The sequence below is a fragment of the Athene noctua genome, chromosome 18 (genome assembly GCF_965140245.1).
Source record: "Athene noctua chromosome 18, bAthNoc1.hap1.1, whole genome shotgun sequence".
Classification (NCBI taxonomy): domain Eukaryota; kingdom Metazoa; phylum Chordata; class Aves; order Strigiformes; family Strigidae; genus Athene; species Athene noctua.
In genome coordinates, this window is record NC_134054.1 from 1238609 (window position 1) to 1255071 (window position 16463).

At 49.6% G+C, this 16463-nt stretch overlaps 1 protein-coding gene across 2 annotated transcripts in view; it reads left to right on the forward strand.

The window, feature by feature from the left end:
* The window catches only part of MAP2K4 (mitogen-activated protein kinase kinase 4), a 109007-nt gene extending 93826 nt beyond the window's left edge, over positions 1-15181 (forward strand). For both annotated transcript variants that reach the window (XM_074921973.1, XM_074921974.1), the window contains 4 exons: positions 8344-8421; positions 9455-9603; positions 13053-13098; positions 14242-15181. In XM_074921973.1, coding sequence (XP_074778074.1) covers positions 8344-8421; positions 9455-9603; positions 13053-13098; positions 14242-14355 — 387 coding nt within the window. In that variant the 3' untranslated portion in view covers positions 14356-15181. The remainder of the gene's footprint in view (positions 1-8343; positions 8422-9454; positions 9604-13052; positions 13099-14241) is intronic.
* Positions 15182-16463: the final 1282 nt, after the last annotated feature.

The window sequence follows — 16463 nt, forward strand, 5'->3', positions numbered from 1 at the left end:
CTGCAATCAAGGATAACAAGAAAAGTTTCTATAAGTATGTCAGTAGCAAAAGAAAGTCCAGGGAGAGTCTCCATCCCCTGCCAGACGCAGGAGGAAACATGGTAACAAGTGATGAGGAGAAGGCTGAGGTGCTTAATGACTTCTTTGCCTCAGTCTTTAATAACAAGGTTAGTTGTACTGATGAAATCCAGCCTCCACAGCCAGAATACAGGGACTGGGGGAACGACCAGGAGACAGTCAGTGACCTGCTGCATCACACAGACATACACAAGTCTATGGGACCAGATGGGATACACCCGAGGGTGCTGAAGGAGCTGGCTGGAGTGCTCGCCAGGCCAGTTTCTATCATTTCCCAGTAGTCCTGGCTGACTGGGGAGGGCCTGACTGATTGGAAATTGGCCAATGTGAGGCCCATGTATAAGAAGGGTCGGAAGGATGATTTGGGAAATTACAGGCCTGTCAGCTTGACTTCAGTGCCCGGGAAGCTGATGGAGCAGCTCATCCTAAACACCATCATGCAACACATGGGGGACAATCAGATGCTCAGGCCCAGTCAGCATGGGTTTAGGAAAGGCAGGTCCTGCCTGACAAACCTGATCTCCTTCTATGACAGAGCGACCTGCTTATTGGAAGAGGGATAGGCTGTGGATGTAATTTATCTTGACTTTAGCAAGGCTTTTGACAGCGTTTCCCACAGCATTCTCCTGGCAAAAATGGCTGCTCAAGGTTTGGACAATCGCACACTTCACTGGGTAAAAAATGGTCTGGATGGCCAGGCCCAGAGAGTTGTGGTGAATGGAGTTAAATCCAGCTGGCGGCCGGTCACGAGTGGTGCCCCCAGCGCTGGGTGTTGGGGCCACTCCTGTTTAACATCTTTATTGATGATCTGGATGAGGGGATCCAGTGCACCCTCAGTCAGTTTGCAGACGACACCCAGTTGGGTGGGAGCGTTGATCTGCTCGAGGGTAGGGAGGCTCTGCAGAGAGACCTGGGCAGGCTGGAGCCATGGGCTGAGCCCAACTGGGGGTGTTTCAATAAGGCCAAATGCCGGGGGCTGCCCTTGGGCCACAACAACCCCCAGCAGCGCTACAGGCTTGGGGAGGAGTGGCTGGAGAGCTGCCAGTCAGAGAGGGACCTGGGGGTGTTGATTGACAGCCAGCTGAATATGAGCCAGCAGTGTGCCCAGGTGGTCAAGAAGGCCAATGGCATCCTGGCTTGTATCAGGATTAGTGTGGCCAGCAGGGACAGGGCAGTGATCTTGCCCCTGTACTTGGCGCTGGTGAGACCGCACCTTGATTACTGTGTTCAGTTTTGGGCCCCTCACTACAGAAAGGACACAGAGTTACTCGAACGTGTCCAGAGAAGGGCTGCAAAGCTGGTGCAGGGTCTGGAACACATGTCCTGTGAGGAGCAGCTGAGGGAACTGGGGTTGTTTAGTCTGGAGAAGAGGAGGCTGAGGGGAGACCTTGTCACCCTCTACAGCTCCCTGAAAGGAAGCTGCAGAGAGCTGGGTTTGAGCCTCTTTAGCCTAGTAGAAAGCGACAGGACAAGAGGGAATGGCCTCAAGTTGCACCAGGAAAAGTTCAGACTAGATATTAGGAAGCATTTCTTTACAGAAGGGGTTGTTGGGCATTGGAATGGGCTGCCCAGGGAGGGGGTGGAGTCCCCATCCCTGGGGGTGTTCAAGAGTAGGGTCGATTTGGAGCTCGAGGATATGCTGTAGGTGGGAACTGTGCTAGGAGAACGGTTGGACTAGACGATCTCCAAGGTCCTTTCCAACCTAGATGATTCTGTGAATGTCTGAACCCAAAAGTCCAAGCAGAGATGAATATTCTGGCTGAAGTATTTCTTAATAGTACTACTTCTCCTACGTAGGTGTAGTAATGATGCACACAGAGGCAGTGTTATTGCTGCTGTCCTAGAGGTAGTAGACTGAGGAGCAGGGGGAAGCAGCAGGTCCACCTAGCCAGCAAAGACAGACCAACTCATGTTTTCCACTTCCCTTCTGCTCTTCCACGCATCATGCAGCGTGGCCCTTGCTCTGCCATGTAACATCTGGCCGAGGAGCTGTGTCTCCTCCTGCAGCTAGGGTAGGCTGCTGCATGGGATGCTGCACGACTCCCGTAGCAATGGGTGTTGAGATACAGGCCCGGAGAAAACAAAGGGTTAATAGGTTTTTCATCAGTCACCTACCACTCGAGAGGAGGGGCATAACCTTAGAAAAGACTTTACCCACCACAGTGTGACTGTGATGCCTCATGTGAATGACTCACATCGGTGCTCTTAGAGCGAGGCTTTTGCAGCACTGAGGTCACCTTCTATAAGCTCCTACGTGCCCAGGAGGGGATCCAGAAAGATTATTAGGCTTCACTGCACATAAAAATCAAGATCCACATGAAATTAGACACGTCACCTCTTTAGCAGCCAGTAGAAGAATTTGGTGTCACTAGAGGGAGACTGGTGTTACCTAAGGGAGACCGTCCAAAACTTCCCACAGAGCGGAGCAGTAACACTGGCCAAGAGGAGAGGGTGGATGTTCACATCTGTTTGAAGCTCCAGCACCTTCTGTAGTGCTGCATCTTGGGCACCAAGGTTTACAGCACAGCAGGTCCTCCTGAGGACAGTCACTTCACAGAGCAGGACTGCCTTTTCTGGGAGATGTTGGTCATGTCCACAGGGCTGGTGCTGAGCACCTCCCAGGGTTGTGAGTGGTCAGGCTCTTCCGCAGCCTTACAGGGATTGAACTGCCAGCCCAGCCCTGTAGAGAAGTCAGGGAAGGGATTCACGGGAATAAAACGTTTGGAGGTCTCAGTGAACAGGTGAAAGGGAGCTGCACGCAGCATCCTGGCGCTGTGGAGGAGGAGACAGGAGAAGTGGGTCCAAGAGCCCAGGGAGTTAGTGTCTCCTCACCTGCCCTGCTTTGTGCCTCTCACTTAGATCCTGGCCTGGGCCATGCTGTGGCTCTAACACTGGCCATCACTCCACGCTCTGGTTGGGTGTGGGAGAGGCCTGTGCAGGGGAGAGCCCTGAAAGACAACTTGCTTTTCACCGTAGCAATACAGGAGTACGAAAAGTGAGTGACAACATTTTCCTTTACTGAGCAGCAGCAGAATTTCCCAAACTAGTTAATTTATGGTCTAAAGATGGTTTCTATTGCTGTTGCTCAACCCTGCAGGCAGCTGTTCAGAGACACGTTTTCCCTCCTTGCTGTGCCTCCAGTTTGGAGCTGGTTCTGAGAGATGAGTCGCTTCTCTCTGCGAACACTTGCTGAGCCCCTCACAGGGCACTGCCATCCCAAGAGGGTTGTGGTTACGGGGCACCACTGCGGAGGAGGCAGCTTTTCATCTTGAGCGTCCCTACACAAACACACCTCGTATTTTGGTGAACACAGCAGCAGAACAGCCTGCTAGGGAGCTGTGGCTCTTGTGTGCAAGACTCGTACCCAGTTCATGTCCCAGCAGTGAAGGTCTGTTAACTCTGGCTGTCCCAGTTTGTAGCTCACCAGGTGGTTTGCAGCTGGATTTGCTGCAGATGATGCTGCAGCTCCAGCCCACAGAGCCTTGCTTCCAGATGTGCAGTGTGTTACCTTGCTCCTACCACCAGCCAAAGCCAGGGAGGTCCCCAGACTTCATTTCACATTTTTTTTTTAGTGTGAGAAGATAGTCTCCGACGGAGGCTGGCAGCTTCTACCTTTCATCTGTCTGTTCCTGTGCTTGGAGCAGAGGGAGAGTTTGTATCATTTAGATTTTGTTCTGCTTTTTGTTTTGGAAAAGTTTAGCTCTTTGTGGTCATTCTTTGCTCCCGGTAACCTTTTATTTTCTTTTAGTTCAGGGATGCATTGGCCTAAGTAGCAAATAAGGAGTTTATGTACATTTTAATGCCGTATAGGCAATTTTGAATTAGCAATACATGTGGGATAAAATTCCCTGATTATATAACCAGGGAAAACCCAGATCTCAGTTTCAAGAATTGTTTTTTTCCAGAAATGCTACTTTGCTCTTTAGCAACATGAAACAGCTGAAAACTACTGGGACTCACATGTGCATCTGTCCTTGTGTCATACCCCAAATTGTGCGTGTTTGCTTAGCCAGGGGTTTGGAGGAGGGGGAGGATCAGTGCTGCCCACTCCTGCTCATTTTTCAGTCAAGGTGCTGGTGCTTAGCTGGACAACGAAATAGGAGAAGCCCCATGGCAGCCTGCACCCTCCTTTGATGTGTTCACACCCTGCCTCTTCACACTGTCAGCACATCCAGTGGTGGGTTTCCATCTTGGCCATTTCTTTTACTTGCTTGTGCTTGGTGTTACAAGGACACCTGGTATGAGCCAGGCTTTGTCTGCAGCCCTTGTTCTGAGTCCCCAGGGTGTGACACACTGACTCTTCCTTCATTGGTCATAATTGCTCCCATGTCATCTATGTGGAAAATTCCCAGGATTCTTTCTGCTCTGTATTTAGACGGGATTTATTTTAGTCCATCCTGCTTTCCCTTTAACTGTGCCACCATGGTCTAGGGCCAAGGCTCTGTCTGTGCTCTGCTCAGTTGTGGTTGCAGGCTGCCCCTGCGTGGGTGATTTGGATGAGGAGCTCTGTCTCACCAGTGCCACCTACCTCACCAGTCCCTGTAACACACAGCCTTCTACTATTTCATGCCCTGCCCAAAATACCTACTCTCCACGCTGTCCTGTAATTCACTGCATGGAAAGTGAGTCCTCCTCCTGCAATCTCTGAACTGCTTCACTCTGCTGTGCCACATTCCTCTGGATCTGCACTGTGGGAGTCCCAGCTCTGGCAATGCCACCATCTCCATAATTTCGTGTGGCCCTGTGCTGGCTGGTGCCTGGTGGCAGCCTCCAGATGTCCTGATGTGTCCCCAGCAGTGTGTAGGGCTGGGCTGTTACCACCGTTGCTGCACACCAGCATCTGTCACATGGGCATGTGTCAGCATGTGTCACCATGTCCCACGGTGGTGTGTGGGGGTCTAAAGAGACAGGCTCTTGTCAAAGGGTGGTCTTTGTTCCTGTGAAGTGACTGATATTCATGGTGGGAAGGTATGTGCCAGCTGTGGAATCCATCCTCTACTGCCAAAACACCTGTGGCCTGGCCTGGATAGCAGCCATGCCCCTGGAGAGCTGCCTTGCTGTGAGGCAGGGGCCACAGCAGCCTGCAGCACAGATAGAATCGTAGAACTGTAGAACCTCAGAATGGCTTGGGTTGGAAGGGACCTTTAAAGATCATCTAGTCCAGCCCCTGCTGCTACTCACTAGATCAGGTCGTTCAAAGTGCCATCCAACATGACTTTAATCAATTCCAGTGGTTGGGCATCCACAACTTCTCTGGGCAACCTGTTCCAATGTCTTACCACCCTCACTGTAATCAGTATCAGTCTTATGTTCAATCTAGATCTACTCTCTTTCAGTTTAAAACTATTGCCCCTTGTCCTGTCACTACAGGCCCTGATAAAAAAATCTTTATCTTTCTTATAAGCCCCCTTTAAATACTGAAAGGCTGCAACAAGGTCTTGCCATCTTCTCCAGGCTGAAGAACCCCAACTCTCTCACCCTGTCCTCCCAGAAGAGATGTTCCAGCCCGCAGATCATTTTGGTGTCCCTCTTCTGGACCCACTCTAACAGGTCCATGTCTGTGTTGTGCTGGGGACCCCAGAGCTGGATGCGGTGCTGCAGGTGGGGTCTGAGCAGAGCAGAGGGGGAGATTTACCTCCCTTGACCTTCTGGCCACTGTGCTGTTGTGCCTGAGGGACAGGGAAGGGATAATAGCTTGATGTGCTTCACACCTTCTCTGCCTGCTGGAACCAAGCAGGCAGGAGCAGCCACCAGCGACTGGCAAGAGGATGCACAGAGGGGAGGCAGGACTGGAGGCAGGGCTGCAGTCACAGTAGCGTGGTACTGGGTGTGCTGCTGGGCTGATCAAGTCTGGCTCTTCTGGGGCCCGAGTGCTGGAGGGGCTGTGTGGGGCCTGTAGGCAGACAAGGCTTTTGGAGACGGGCAGGTCCATCATGCTGCCCATGGCATTGAGACAGGGCAGGGTACACGCAGCATCACTCATGAGCGTGACTGATGAAAGTCCCTGGAAACTTCTTTTCAGCCTGTAACCTTTTGTACGAGGGCACAGAGGAGGTGCCTGCCATCTGGTCCATTGTTGATGCTCTATTCTGTCCACTTTTCTGCTGCTGGTATTTTCTGTTTGCTGTCTCATTTATATTTTGGACCGTCCACAGAAATGTATCACTGAGAGCATTTTGACTTTTTTTGCATTCATTAGGTGATGTTATTCCATGTATTACTTCTGAGCAGAGAACAGCTTCGATTTCTAAGTCTGAGCTCCTCTTGTCCTTTCTGAGCCTGAGTGTGAGCCAGTGCTCACCCACAAGCTGCTTCTTGAGACATTTTGCTTCTTACTGAAATGCCCAGTAATCTGGAGACATCTAAGAGCATCCACATCCTGGATGGTCAATGCTTATCAAACCTCCCCTCAAATAAGCAAGTAGAAGGGACTGGGAATACACATTTTCCCTTCAAATCTTCATCTCTCTTGCTGTTTTCACATACTTTTCCCATTGTCTCAGCTACAAAATCGTGGATGAATTGTCATGTTTTTGTTCTCCACATTTAAAGAAATAGATGCTTATATTTGCTATTAATTCCTTATCAGCTAATTGGTAGTCAGTTGATATGGTATACTCAGTGATGAAAGACTGAACTCATCCATGCAAAGGCAAGATGCTGAGCTATGGGCAGTTAGAAGCACAGGTTTACCTGCAATATAAATGTGATACAAGATGAGCATGGTAGGTTTAAGAGAGTTGAATTTTAGTAATTTTATTATTTTGCATGTTCTTCCACCAGAATTATTGAAAAGTCTATCCAAGTCATGAGAGGAATAACTAATATCTGAGTTTAAGATTAATGGAAGCCATAACTGAAGGATAAGAAAACAAAGGACAGACCTAGGAGGGTGGAAAAGGCAGCGTGTTCAGGGTCTGGCCTTTGAAGCCAGCCTGTTTCAGAGCAGATACTGTAACTACAAGTAAGGGTGATAAAACACATCAGTGGCTCTGGGAAAGCAATATGCTACGTACTGAGGAGCAGTGGACACGTGACCATTGTAGGAAAAGCCCCATGTAGAACCAGTGAAACTTGATGGAAACTTTTACCTTCTCTATGTGGCTGTGTGTGAGTGGTGGCCTGGGCAAGTTTCCTTGCTGGAGAAGATCTTGGTGACTGAGGGAATGGGATAGGTTTGGAAGCAGTCACAGCTGGGGCAGCCGCCTGTAAAGAGGAGAGCCAGCAGCATGGCAGAGCAACCAGCAGTGCCATGAGGGGCTGGGAGGGATTGTAGGAGCGTGGTAGTCTTCTCATGTGTGGTCCACTTGAGGGTTGAGGTTGCACTAAGGGACTGTGTTCATTGTGTGTCACTCTTCAGCCGGCATCTGCCATGAAACTGTATTAAAATGTAGCTCACAAAGCATCCAGGGCTTTCACAGTATTTCCTGCACCTGATAATTTAGTATTTTATTGCTGTTCAGGTCTCTATTATTGTTGTAGTCAAAACTGCATGAGACCCTGTTTCTTTTGACATTTTAATGATTGCATTTTTAACAAAAGAAGACAGAATTGAAATTTCTCATAAAGATGACATGCAGAGCATGAAGATGTTTAGTGCTGGCTCACCTCTCTGTATAACTCGCTCTTAGGTGCAAATCACCTATGTCTGGCTTGATACTGTTCTCTATGGAAAACTTTTTGGATGTCTGAAGATTTTGTAACATCATAGTTGCCTTCAAGGGATGCCCAAAACCTCGTAGAGAAGAGCTGTTCTTAAAAGGCATTGTTTTTAATGCCTCCTGAGGTTTAGCAACCAGCAGACAGTTGGGAATAAAAGTTCAGATAGATGCTGCTAAACATCAGTTTCCCAGGCTGGTGGATAAGAAGATGTTTATTCCAGTTCTTATGATACCCTAGGGACAACTTCGCTGTAAAAACAGAGAAAGTAAGACTTCGTGTTAAAGACTTCCCGAAGTTAAACAAAACTAAATAGACAGTAACAATTATTCAAGCTGCTTGTACAGAAGGGAAAAATAAAAAAAGAATTGGGCTGTGCTGAATTGCCATTACAGATCGCCTTGTATGCTATACCTCCACAAAATCAGTGTTTGATTCCTTAAGATGTTTCTCTGCTGGGGTTGGGTGTCTGCCCTAGCAACGAGTTTGCCTCAAGAGCTGCACCAAGCTCGGCCTGGTGGGACGAGCTTAGAGTTTTTTTCTAAGTTTGCAGATGCTCTCATACCTTCCCGCACAGTGTTTGACCGGTCCTTCTCTCTGTTTCAGCCTGAAAGGATAGATCCCAGCGCATCCAGGCAAGGCTATGACGTCCGCTCAGATGTCTGGAGCTTGGGGATTACATTGGTGAGTGAGTGGGGTTTAAACCCTCTGCTGCGTGGCACTTCCCTGGTGGGTAGCCTTGGTGGCTTTGCAGTGCGATGGTTGGTGTCACACACATGCTTGAAGCAAAGTCCAGCTCTGCTGCGTGTTGTGATTGCAGTGTGAACCTCCTGGCTCAGAAACAATAGAAATCCCTTCGAGGCAGATGGCTCTCCTGAACCCCTGAGCATACATTTAGCTGCCACTATGTTATGCAGAGAAGAACGTGTGAACAGGGAAGAGGTGTTGGATCATAAATGAGTTTTGTCTTCAAAATCTCAGATGAGAAGGGATGGTGAGTGTGATGGTGCACTACAGAGCATCTAACCTGTGTAAATAAGCCTCTCGCATCCCTGGCATCCAGTGTACTTGGGCTGTGCAGAAGACTTCAGTTAATCCTGGGTCCTGGTTGCTGATTCCTCTCTGGCTTAACCACAGCACTGCTGGGTGCACACACTGATAAATTGAAAACATCTTCACTTCTCGAGGAGGTTAAGTAGAAGAGGAAGCAGAAGCAATAAGTATGAACCAGTAGCTTCTGTCTTCTCCACTGGGGTTCTAAAATGCTCATTTTCAGTGTCCTGCGAGGAGCAGGGCACTGGACTCAATGATCCTTACAACGTGACATATCCTACGATTGTGTAATTTTCATTATCCATTTTCTCTTGTGGCTGTTAGGATGCTAGGAAAGGGAATGGAGGATTTTACTCTCCTACTTTTGAACACCTTAGTAAGAGCATTGGTTCATTTTATAGTCAGTGGAGAAGAGGATGTTGTCAACAGGAAAGCATGGCATAGCCAGGTTAAATCTGGAGGTGCTTCTAATGTAGGCAGCAGAACTTAATACTGGGTAAAACTTTCCCTCCTCTTTTCTCAGCTGAGCTTCATATAGGGAGTGGGATGAAGAATCTCATCTTAGTCTTCCTTTTAGGGGGTTCAGGGTCCTTGCAGACATTTTCTTACCCTGATTGAACTTACCTTATGTAACCTGCCTGGTGCTGCTGCTGTCTCTCTGCAGTATGAGCTGGCCACAGGGCGATTCCCCTACCCCAAATGGAACAGTGTGTTTGACCAGTTGACACAAGTAGTAAAAGGAGACCCACCGCAGCTGAGTAACTCAGAGGAAAGGGAGTTCTCCCCAAGTTTCATCAACTTCGTTAACTTGTGGTAAGTGTTTCCTGCTAAAAGCACCTGAAGTTGACTTGTTTTGTCATTGCTACATACTTGGCAATGGTCACATGTCAAGCACTTGCTAGCTTAGTTTCCCTTCCTGCACCAATGGGAGGGTGAGGACCCTGGTTTGGAGGGAATGGGAGACTTGTCTGGGTGGGGGCTGAAAGGCTCACCTTTGGAAACTGCTCGTCAGGGAAGGGATGAGGAGAAAACCTCTAGGAGTCTGCTCAGGGGGGGCAGGATAACATCCGTGGCAGGAGGTTTGCATGACCAGGTAAGGGCCTGACTTGTTGATCCTGTTCCTTGGTGTGACACAACCTTGGGACAAACCTCTTCTTTCCCTTCTGCAGGCAGAAGCCTGAGACACCTGGCAGTATGGTCTTGTGGTTGAGCAGAGGATCTGTACTGGCCCTGCCTTTTGTCTGGCAAGTCCGGGAGCCTTGTGGCCCAGCTCTGCTCAGCGCAGTGACTCTCAGGACTGTGGCAGGTGGCTGACTTGGTTGTTGGCTTCATGTCTCGTGTCAATCACATGTCAAGATCAAGGCTAGAGATGGTTTTCTGTAGGGCAAGGCCTCTTCAGTACACTCAGCCTTGGATGGAGAGTGTGCAGTGTTGGCGCAGGAGAGGCTTGTGGCAGTCACTCTGCCTGCCACGTGTGTGTGGTCCTGCTTAGGTCAAGGGCAGATTACACATTTTCTGATGAAGCATTTTTCTATCAAAATGTCAAAGGTGGTCAACATAATTTTGTTAACCTAATACTGAAGCACACAGGAGATCCATCGGTGTGACCTGTGTTTGTCTTCTGGGACCTTCTGCCCTGGTGATGGACATCCCCAGCACAGGGGTGACAGGCTCAGAGCTCTGCCACACAGTAGGACTCAACTCTAGACAATTTTAACTTTCAAGAGGTTCTGTTTCAGGGTTTTTCCATCTGCTGAAGATGTTTTTTGCATTTGAATTTTACTTTCTTTTGGAATTAGAATTTTTATGGAGGCCAGGTTCCACTTTCCAGCTGGCTGTAAGGAGGGCCTGGTTATTGTCTTTGGGCTGCAGGAAATAGAGCATTGGAACGGTTTGCTGCTCAAAGGAAGTTTCCATTTTTCAGTCAGAAACAGTGTAGTATTTGGTTAGAAAGTCAGAGTTGCTTTCCCCATGTACAGTATGAGCAGTACATGTACAGTTTATTTCCCACAGAGTTCTCTGTAGAGATGCCAACAGTTTATTTCCCACACAGTTCTCTGTAGAGATGCCATATCATTACAGAGTTTGCAAAGCCAGGAGCATGCTCTCCTGCCTTCTAAGCAGTTGTGAGCTTGGCTCCAGATCACCCAACAAAGAGTCTACGTGGCACCTCTGCTGAACAGCAGGATCTTTGGCCCATGGGTAAGACTGGGTCAGTTCATATTTCCAGCCCATTCACCCCATCCAGGGCCTGCTGCTCTGGAACAGCCCAATGCACAGTGCACAGGACAGTTTTCAGTCTAATTCTGTTTTTTGTTTAATCTCATTTTGTAAATAATCTGAATTCTGCCTGGAATATTTATGATGTCTTCATAGCAACACTGTAATAAATATTTCTCTTAATAACCTTTAGTTAAGTGTAAACAGTAATGGTGTTACTAAGCAGGCAGGTGAGTCTCCAAAGGGCTGTTCTTTTAAGTGATGGCATAAATCTCCTGGGTTTTATAACCCCACAGATGTGAATCTTCTATTTTTGTGCATTCAAGGCTCAGGAAAAATGTTTCAGAGTCCTGCAGTGTTGTTGCCTGCTTGCTGTGATAGATCAGTGAGGAAAGGATACTTTCAATAATGTTAAAAACTTTCTGGGATTTTTTTTGGTTTTTTTTTTTCAATTTCCCTTGGATTCCAACAGTGCTGTGAATGCCTGGGTGGAACATTTTCCCCTTCAGTCTACCTCCCTGTGTTAGATGCTTATCTGAAATCACATTCCTCTTGTAACTGCTTACAGCAATTCAGGTTTCTGCTCCAGAACTCTCAGAGTATTCAACCTCTGTGTCTGGCTTTCGGGGGCCTGGTGCTGGCAGAGGCAGCCCTGTGCTCCTGAGCTCTGGACTGAGGAGATCAGACCTTCCTGCGAAGAAGCTGTAAACCCCCACTCCAGACATGCAGCTTTGTGTCAAGCTGGAAAAGAAATGAAAGATTTCTAGGACTGCTTTATGAAAGCGTGCCTGGAAATTTCAAAGCAAAACTTGGTCAGCAAGCTGAAGTTCTGACTAGCTGCCTTAAAGCTGTTGCGAGGAGCATTTTCCAGCTCCCGGACTCGCTGAGGTCAGGAAATGAATTGTTGTTGGGTAGCAAAAGCCTGAAGCGAGGATGTTTGTGCAGCAGCCCAGGATTTCCTGCCCTCTCTGCCTCTGCGCAGCTCTGCAGGCAGGTCACAGGACAGAGCAGCACCGGGCCTGCAGCATTAATTACCCTCTGCTGCTCTGAGTAATTTGAGGCCACACTGGAGTAGTGCTGGACCTCGAAAAAGGTCCAGCCAGAGCCCATGGGGATGGAAATGCAGCTGTTGGGAATTCGACAACTCCCCTGGTTTGTCTAAGACACTGCATCTGCCCTTTGTCTTCCCAGTGGTGCAACTCTGGTTCCCAGGGCAGGGGCTGCTGGTGCTGCCCAGCCCTGTCCCACAGCCCTTCTGCCTCTGGTCCCCAGCCCCTCTCCTGCACCCCACTGCCATGTCCCCCTGCTGCAGGGGGGATTTTGGTGGCCTTTGCTGTCACTTGCGGTCCCCCTGCACAGCACTGGAGCTGGGCGGCCAGCGGGTGGTCCTGGGGCCAGCGGAGCCCGGGGGGGACAGACGGGACGCGACGCTTTCCAGCCGGCCCGCTGTCCCCCAGCTGCCCCTGGGCAGCCACGTCGCCTTTCCTGTTCCTCCCCAGCACTGGTGGCCTGCTCAGCGTCAGATGTGCCGCCAGTGCTGGGGATGAGCCGGAAGGGCCTGGGAGCCCAGACCGGTCCCCACAGGGTGGTTTGTCCATCTGCTGCAGCCCGGCCCCTGCCCACGCGTGCGGAGGGGGTGGGTGGTGCCCTGGCAGGTGGCACTGGCTCCTCTCTGCCTCTGAGCCCCGCTGCCCGATGCTGGGGGACGGGCTGGTGCTGCTGCCCGAAGCTGGTGCTGCAGTTCCAGCCATTTCTGTACGGTGGGGGCAGCAGTGGGGATGGCATTCTGCCAGCATCTCCCTTGGGCTCCATCCCCAGCAGGTTTGTTGGTGGCCACACTTGCTGTTCACCCCTGTGGGGAGGGAGGGAGAGTCTCTGTGGTCACTCACAGCACAAGGATGTTTTTTCCAGTAGAGAAAAGCTTATGAGTCCCACTGTGACAGCAGTGGATTCAACACTGTGTGTGGAAAAAATTTGCATTTGATGTCTCTGACAATTTCCCCACTCTCACCTTCTCCTAATTCTCTTTTTGCTTTCTTTAGCCTTACAAAGGACGAGTCCAAAAGGCCAAAGTATAAAGAGCTTCTGGTGAGTGCAAAGCGTGGCTGCCTGCGCTGGCCTCACAGCTCCGCTGGTCACACAGCAGGGCTGGGTCACAAGTCCAAGGTCCCTCCTTGTCTTCTCAGGCCATCGAGGCAGGGTGTTCAGCTCCACAGCCTGAGGAGGAGCACGACCTCCACGCCGCTGCCCCTGGCCTGTGGTCATGGCCATGGCTGAGATAGTGTCTGTGCACAAACCCAGTGTGGGGGAGACGCCCAGCTGCAGCGGATCAGCAGTCCCTGAAGCGGGCAGGCTTGGGCAGGAGCGTGCTGGGTGTGTCCTGTGAATGAAGCCTTTGCTTGAGGTGCTGGTTCCGTGCAGGGGCCCTGTGGGGTTGCTGGCCAGCACTGTCACGTGTTACTGCTCCAACACACAGGTCACACAGCGAGGTTGGGAGTGCTCAGTCAAAAGTGAGACCTAAAAGAGCACAGCTCTGGAGTAAGACACTGGCAGAGTCTCTCCGTGATGGGGGGCCCAAAAGGATGAGATGGTTGGCTAAGTCACACGTAGCACCCATGCACCTTCAGGGAGCTCTGGGCATCTGGAAGCCACCTCTTCAGGGGATGTGTGAAACCATGCCCTGGGTCCCTGATGGCGGTGGTGTGATACAAAAAGAGTTTATCTGGTGTCCTGGCCGAGAGGATCACTGTGATGTTACTTTCCAGCTGCTTTGAGGTGGGTCTGGCCAGTACGGCCTCCTGGGCAGAGCAGAGCGACAGGGTTCAGAACGGGGTTTGGGTCCTGATCTCGTGTTTGACCTCCAGAAGCCATGTCTCCCTGTTACTCCTGTATCCTCACTGCTGAGACGGCTGATGATAGAGCCTCTCTTGAAAGTATTTCAGTACAGGTCCATTCACAAAGGAGCCAGGTACTGCTAATACTGTGCCCTCCCTGCCTCCTGCCCAGCAGTTCCTGACATCCTGGAGTCCTGCCCCACCTCCACACTGTGTGTTTAAGTTACTGATTCCCTGTATAGCAACTACGGACCAGGCTGTGTGTCCTGCTGTCCTACAGCCACCGCCAAGCCCTGTGTTCCTGCGTCAGGCAAATCCATACACTGAGCTTTTTTCTGGGGTAGCCAGCATGTGTCAGAAGAGCAAACGTAACTTGGTTTTTTTTATCTGATTCCAGAAACATCCTTTCATCCTGATGTATGAGGAACGCACAGTGGATGTTGCATGCTATGTTTGTAAAATCCTGGATCAAATGCCAGCAACTCCCAGCTCTCCAATGTACGTCGATTGATATTGCTGCTACATCAAACTCTAGAAAAAGGGCTGAGAGAAAACAAGCTGTAAAGAATTTTCATCACATATTGCAGTGTTTTTAATGCTCGCCCAGACACCATGTGCAATAATATTGGTGTTATTTCCATCCTGTCTGTATACTGTTGTCACATATAAAGTGCATCCCTGTAATACCTGATCACACAGTGTTAGTGTTGGTCAAAGAGAGACCTCATCTTGCTCTTTTGTGGACATATTCATGAAATGTGGAAATAAGTACATTTATTTGTTGACCGTGATTGGATAGCACCTAAAATTCATTTCTAGACTCAAAACTTGGAGACTTCTCAGCAGCTACTGGAAAGATTTTTCTCTCAAACTCTTCCAATTGTTGTTTCAAGTAATAATAAAAAGCAAACAAACAAAAGTTAGGCGTTGTCTGTCTGAACATTAAAGAGACTTTGCCTGGAGGGAGAAGAACTTGCTTAACCAACGAGATGCTTTGCCTTCTGGAGCTAGAAAGGCAAAGGAGAATTTTATTCTTCACAAAGTGCAATAGATTACTGCTATGAAATTCTGTTGCTTTACAGTCGCAGTGTACTTTCTGGGGACAGCGTGCTCAGCTGAACTTCCTGTTAAAGAGAGATCATGTTAAATATAGTGAATATGTCTTTACCAAAAATATGTTGCGTTGAAAGAGGCTAACATTAAACTATTCAGAGATGGGACATAATGTATTCTTTCTCCTTTTACCAAGCCAGCCACTCTTAACTAGGTGTCCTGTAAATTGTTTCCTGGTAAGATAAGACCTTTGACCTGAAGAATTATTAAACTACTCAATTGAATTTAACCTGCTTGTGACCTGATTTATAGCTGCACAGTGCTCACCACCAGCTGGCTTTGCTTTGACTTCGACAAGTGCCACTCACAAAGTCTACAGCTGTTTTAATGAGCCACAAACGAATGTCTGTGATTTCTAGCCAATATTTCTCATGTTCTTCACTGTCCCCAGCCCTGATGCTAGTGCCTTTCACTGACCCTGAGACCAGCCCAGCAGCGCTGCCGCCTCACAGCCCTGTGCCCCTCACAAGACCAAACCTCAGCGCTGCGAGCAGGATGCTGGCGCTGTTCCCTCTGCCCCACCGCTGCCAGTGTTGCTCTGCTTAGCATGCTGGAGACTTTGTTTGCCACCTTCTGGGTGTATTTAACCTCTTATGTGACCCTCTGTAGCTCCTGTTCCTGCACCTTAGAGCGAACCTCACTGACTGTGTGGTGCAGGTAGAGATGAGGTGGAGATGAGGGAGCGCCTAATGCCTTGTGGGCTTTTAGCTGACCCAGCAAGGCCAGGCAAGCTGTCATTGTCTGGCCCGTTGCTGAGGAAAAGAGGGCGTTAGTAATTTTTTTAAAAAATTGGCGTATTTTTCGAAGATTAATTTTTCCTGGAAACATTTTTTTTGTTCAAAACATTGCAGTTTTCAGGCATTTAGTAGCGTATCAGGGATGAAATGGAGACTGCAGGGTCTCCGACTTCCATTTTGAGTTGTCTAGTTTAGGCACTTGGTAGAACTTTATCAGTGTTAGAGCAACCTACTGTCAAAGCTCTGTGACAAAACTGAAAACAAGACGCAGAGGGCCAGAGCTGTGATGGGAGTGAAAAGGCAGCGGTACTGGCAGGATTCCCAAGGAAGGGCTTCCCGTGTCAAACCAACGCTAGCAAGTGCAACTGGGCTGATGTGGGAGCACTGGAGACCAGCACATCCCTGCCCCAGCTGCTCGGTTGGGGAAGGAGAGCTGAGGCCGTGCTCTGTGAGCGCCTGGCAACGCTTTCTGCAGGCGCAGAGGTGACACCCTTGCGGCAGGCTGGCAGCAGCATCTCCCGTTGGCCCTCGGGGCTGGTCCCGCCGAGACTGACACCGATGCCATCCCTTGGGGCACAGTGTGCCCGGCCAGGCCAGGAGGTGCCGTGCTCCTGCCCCGCCTGCACTGTGTTCCTCCAGTGCTGCTCATCAGGTGAGGCAGTCTCTAAAGTCATCCCCAAGTGGACAAAGCAGAGGTGTCTGAAGTAACTAGTCAGTCCCAACAGTTCTGATTAGTCATGTGGAAGGATGCCGAACAGGATATGTAGCA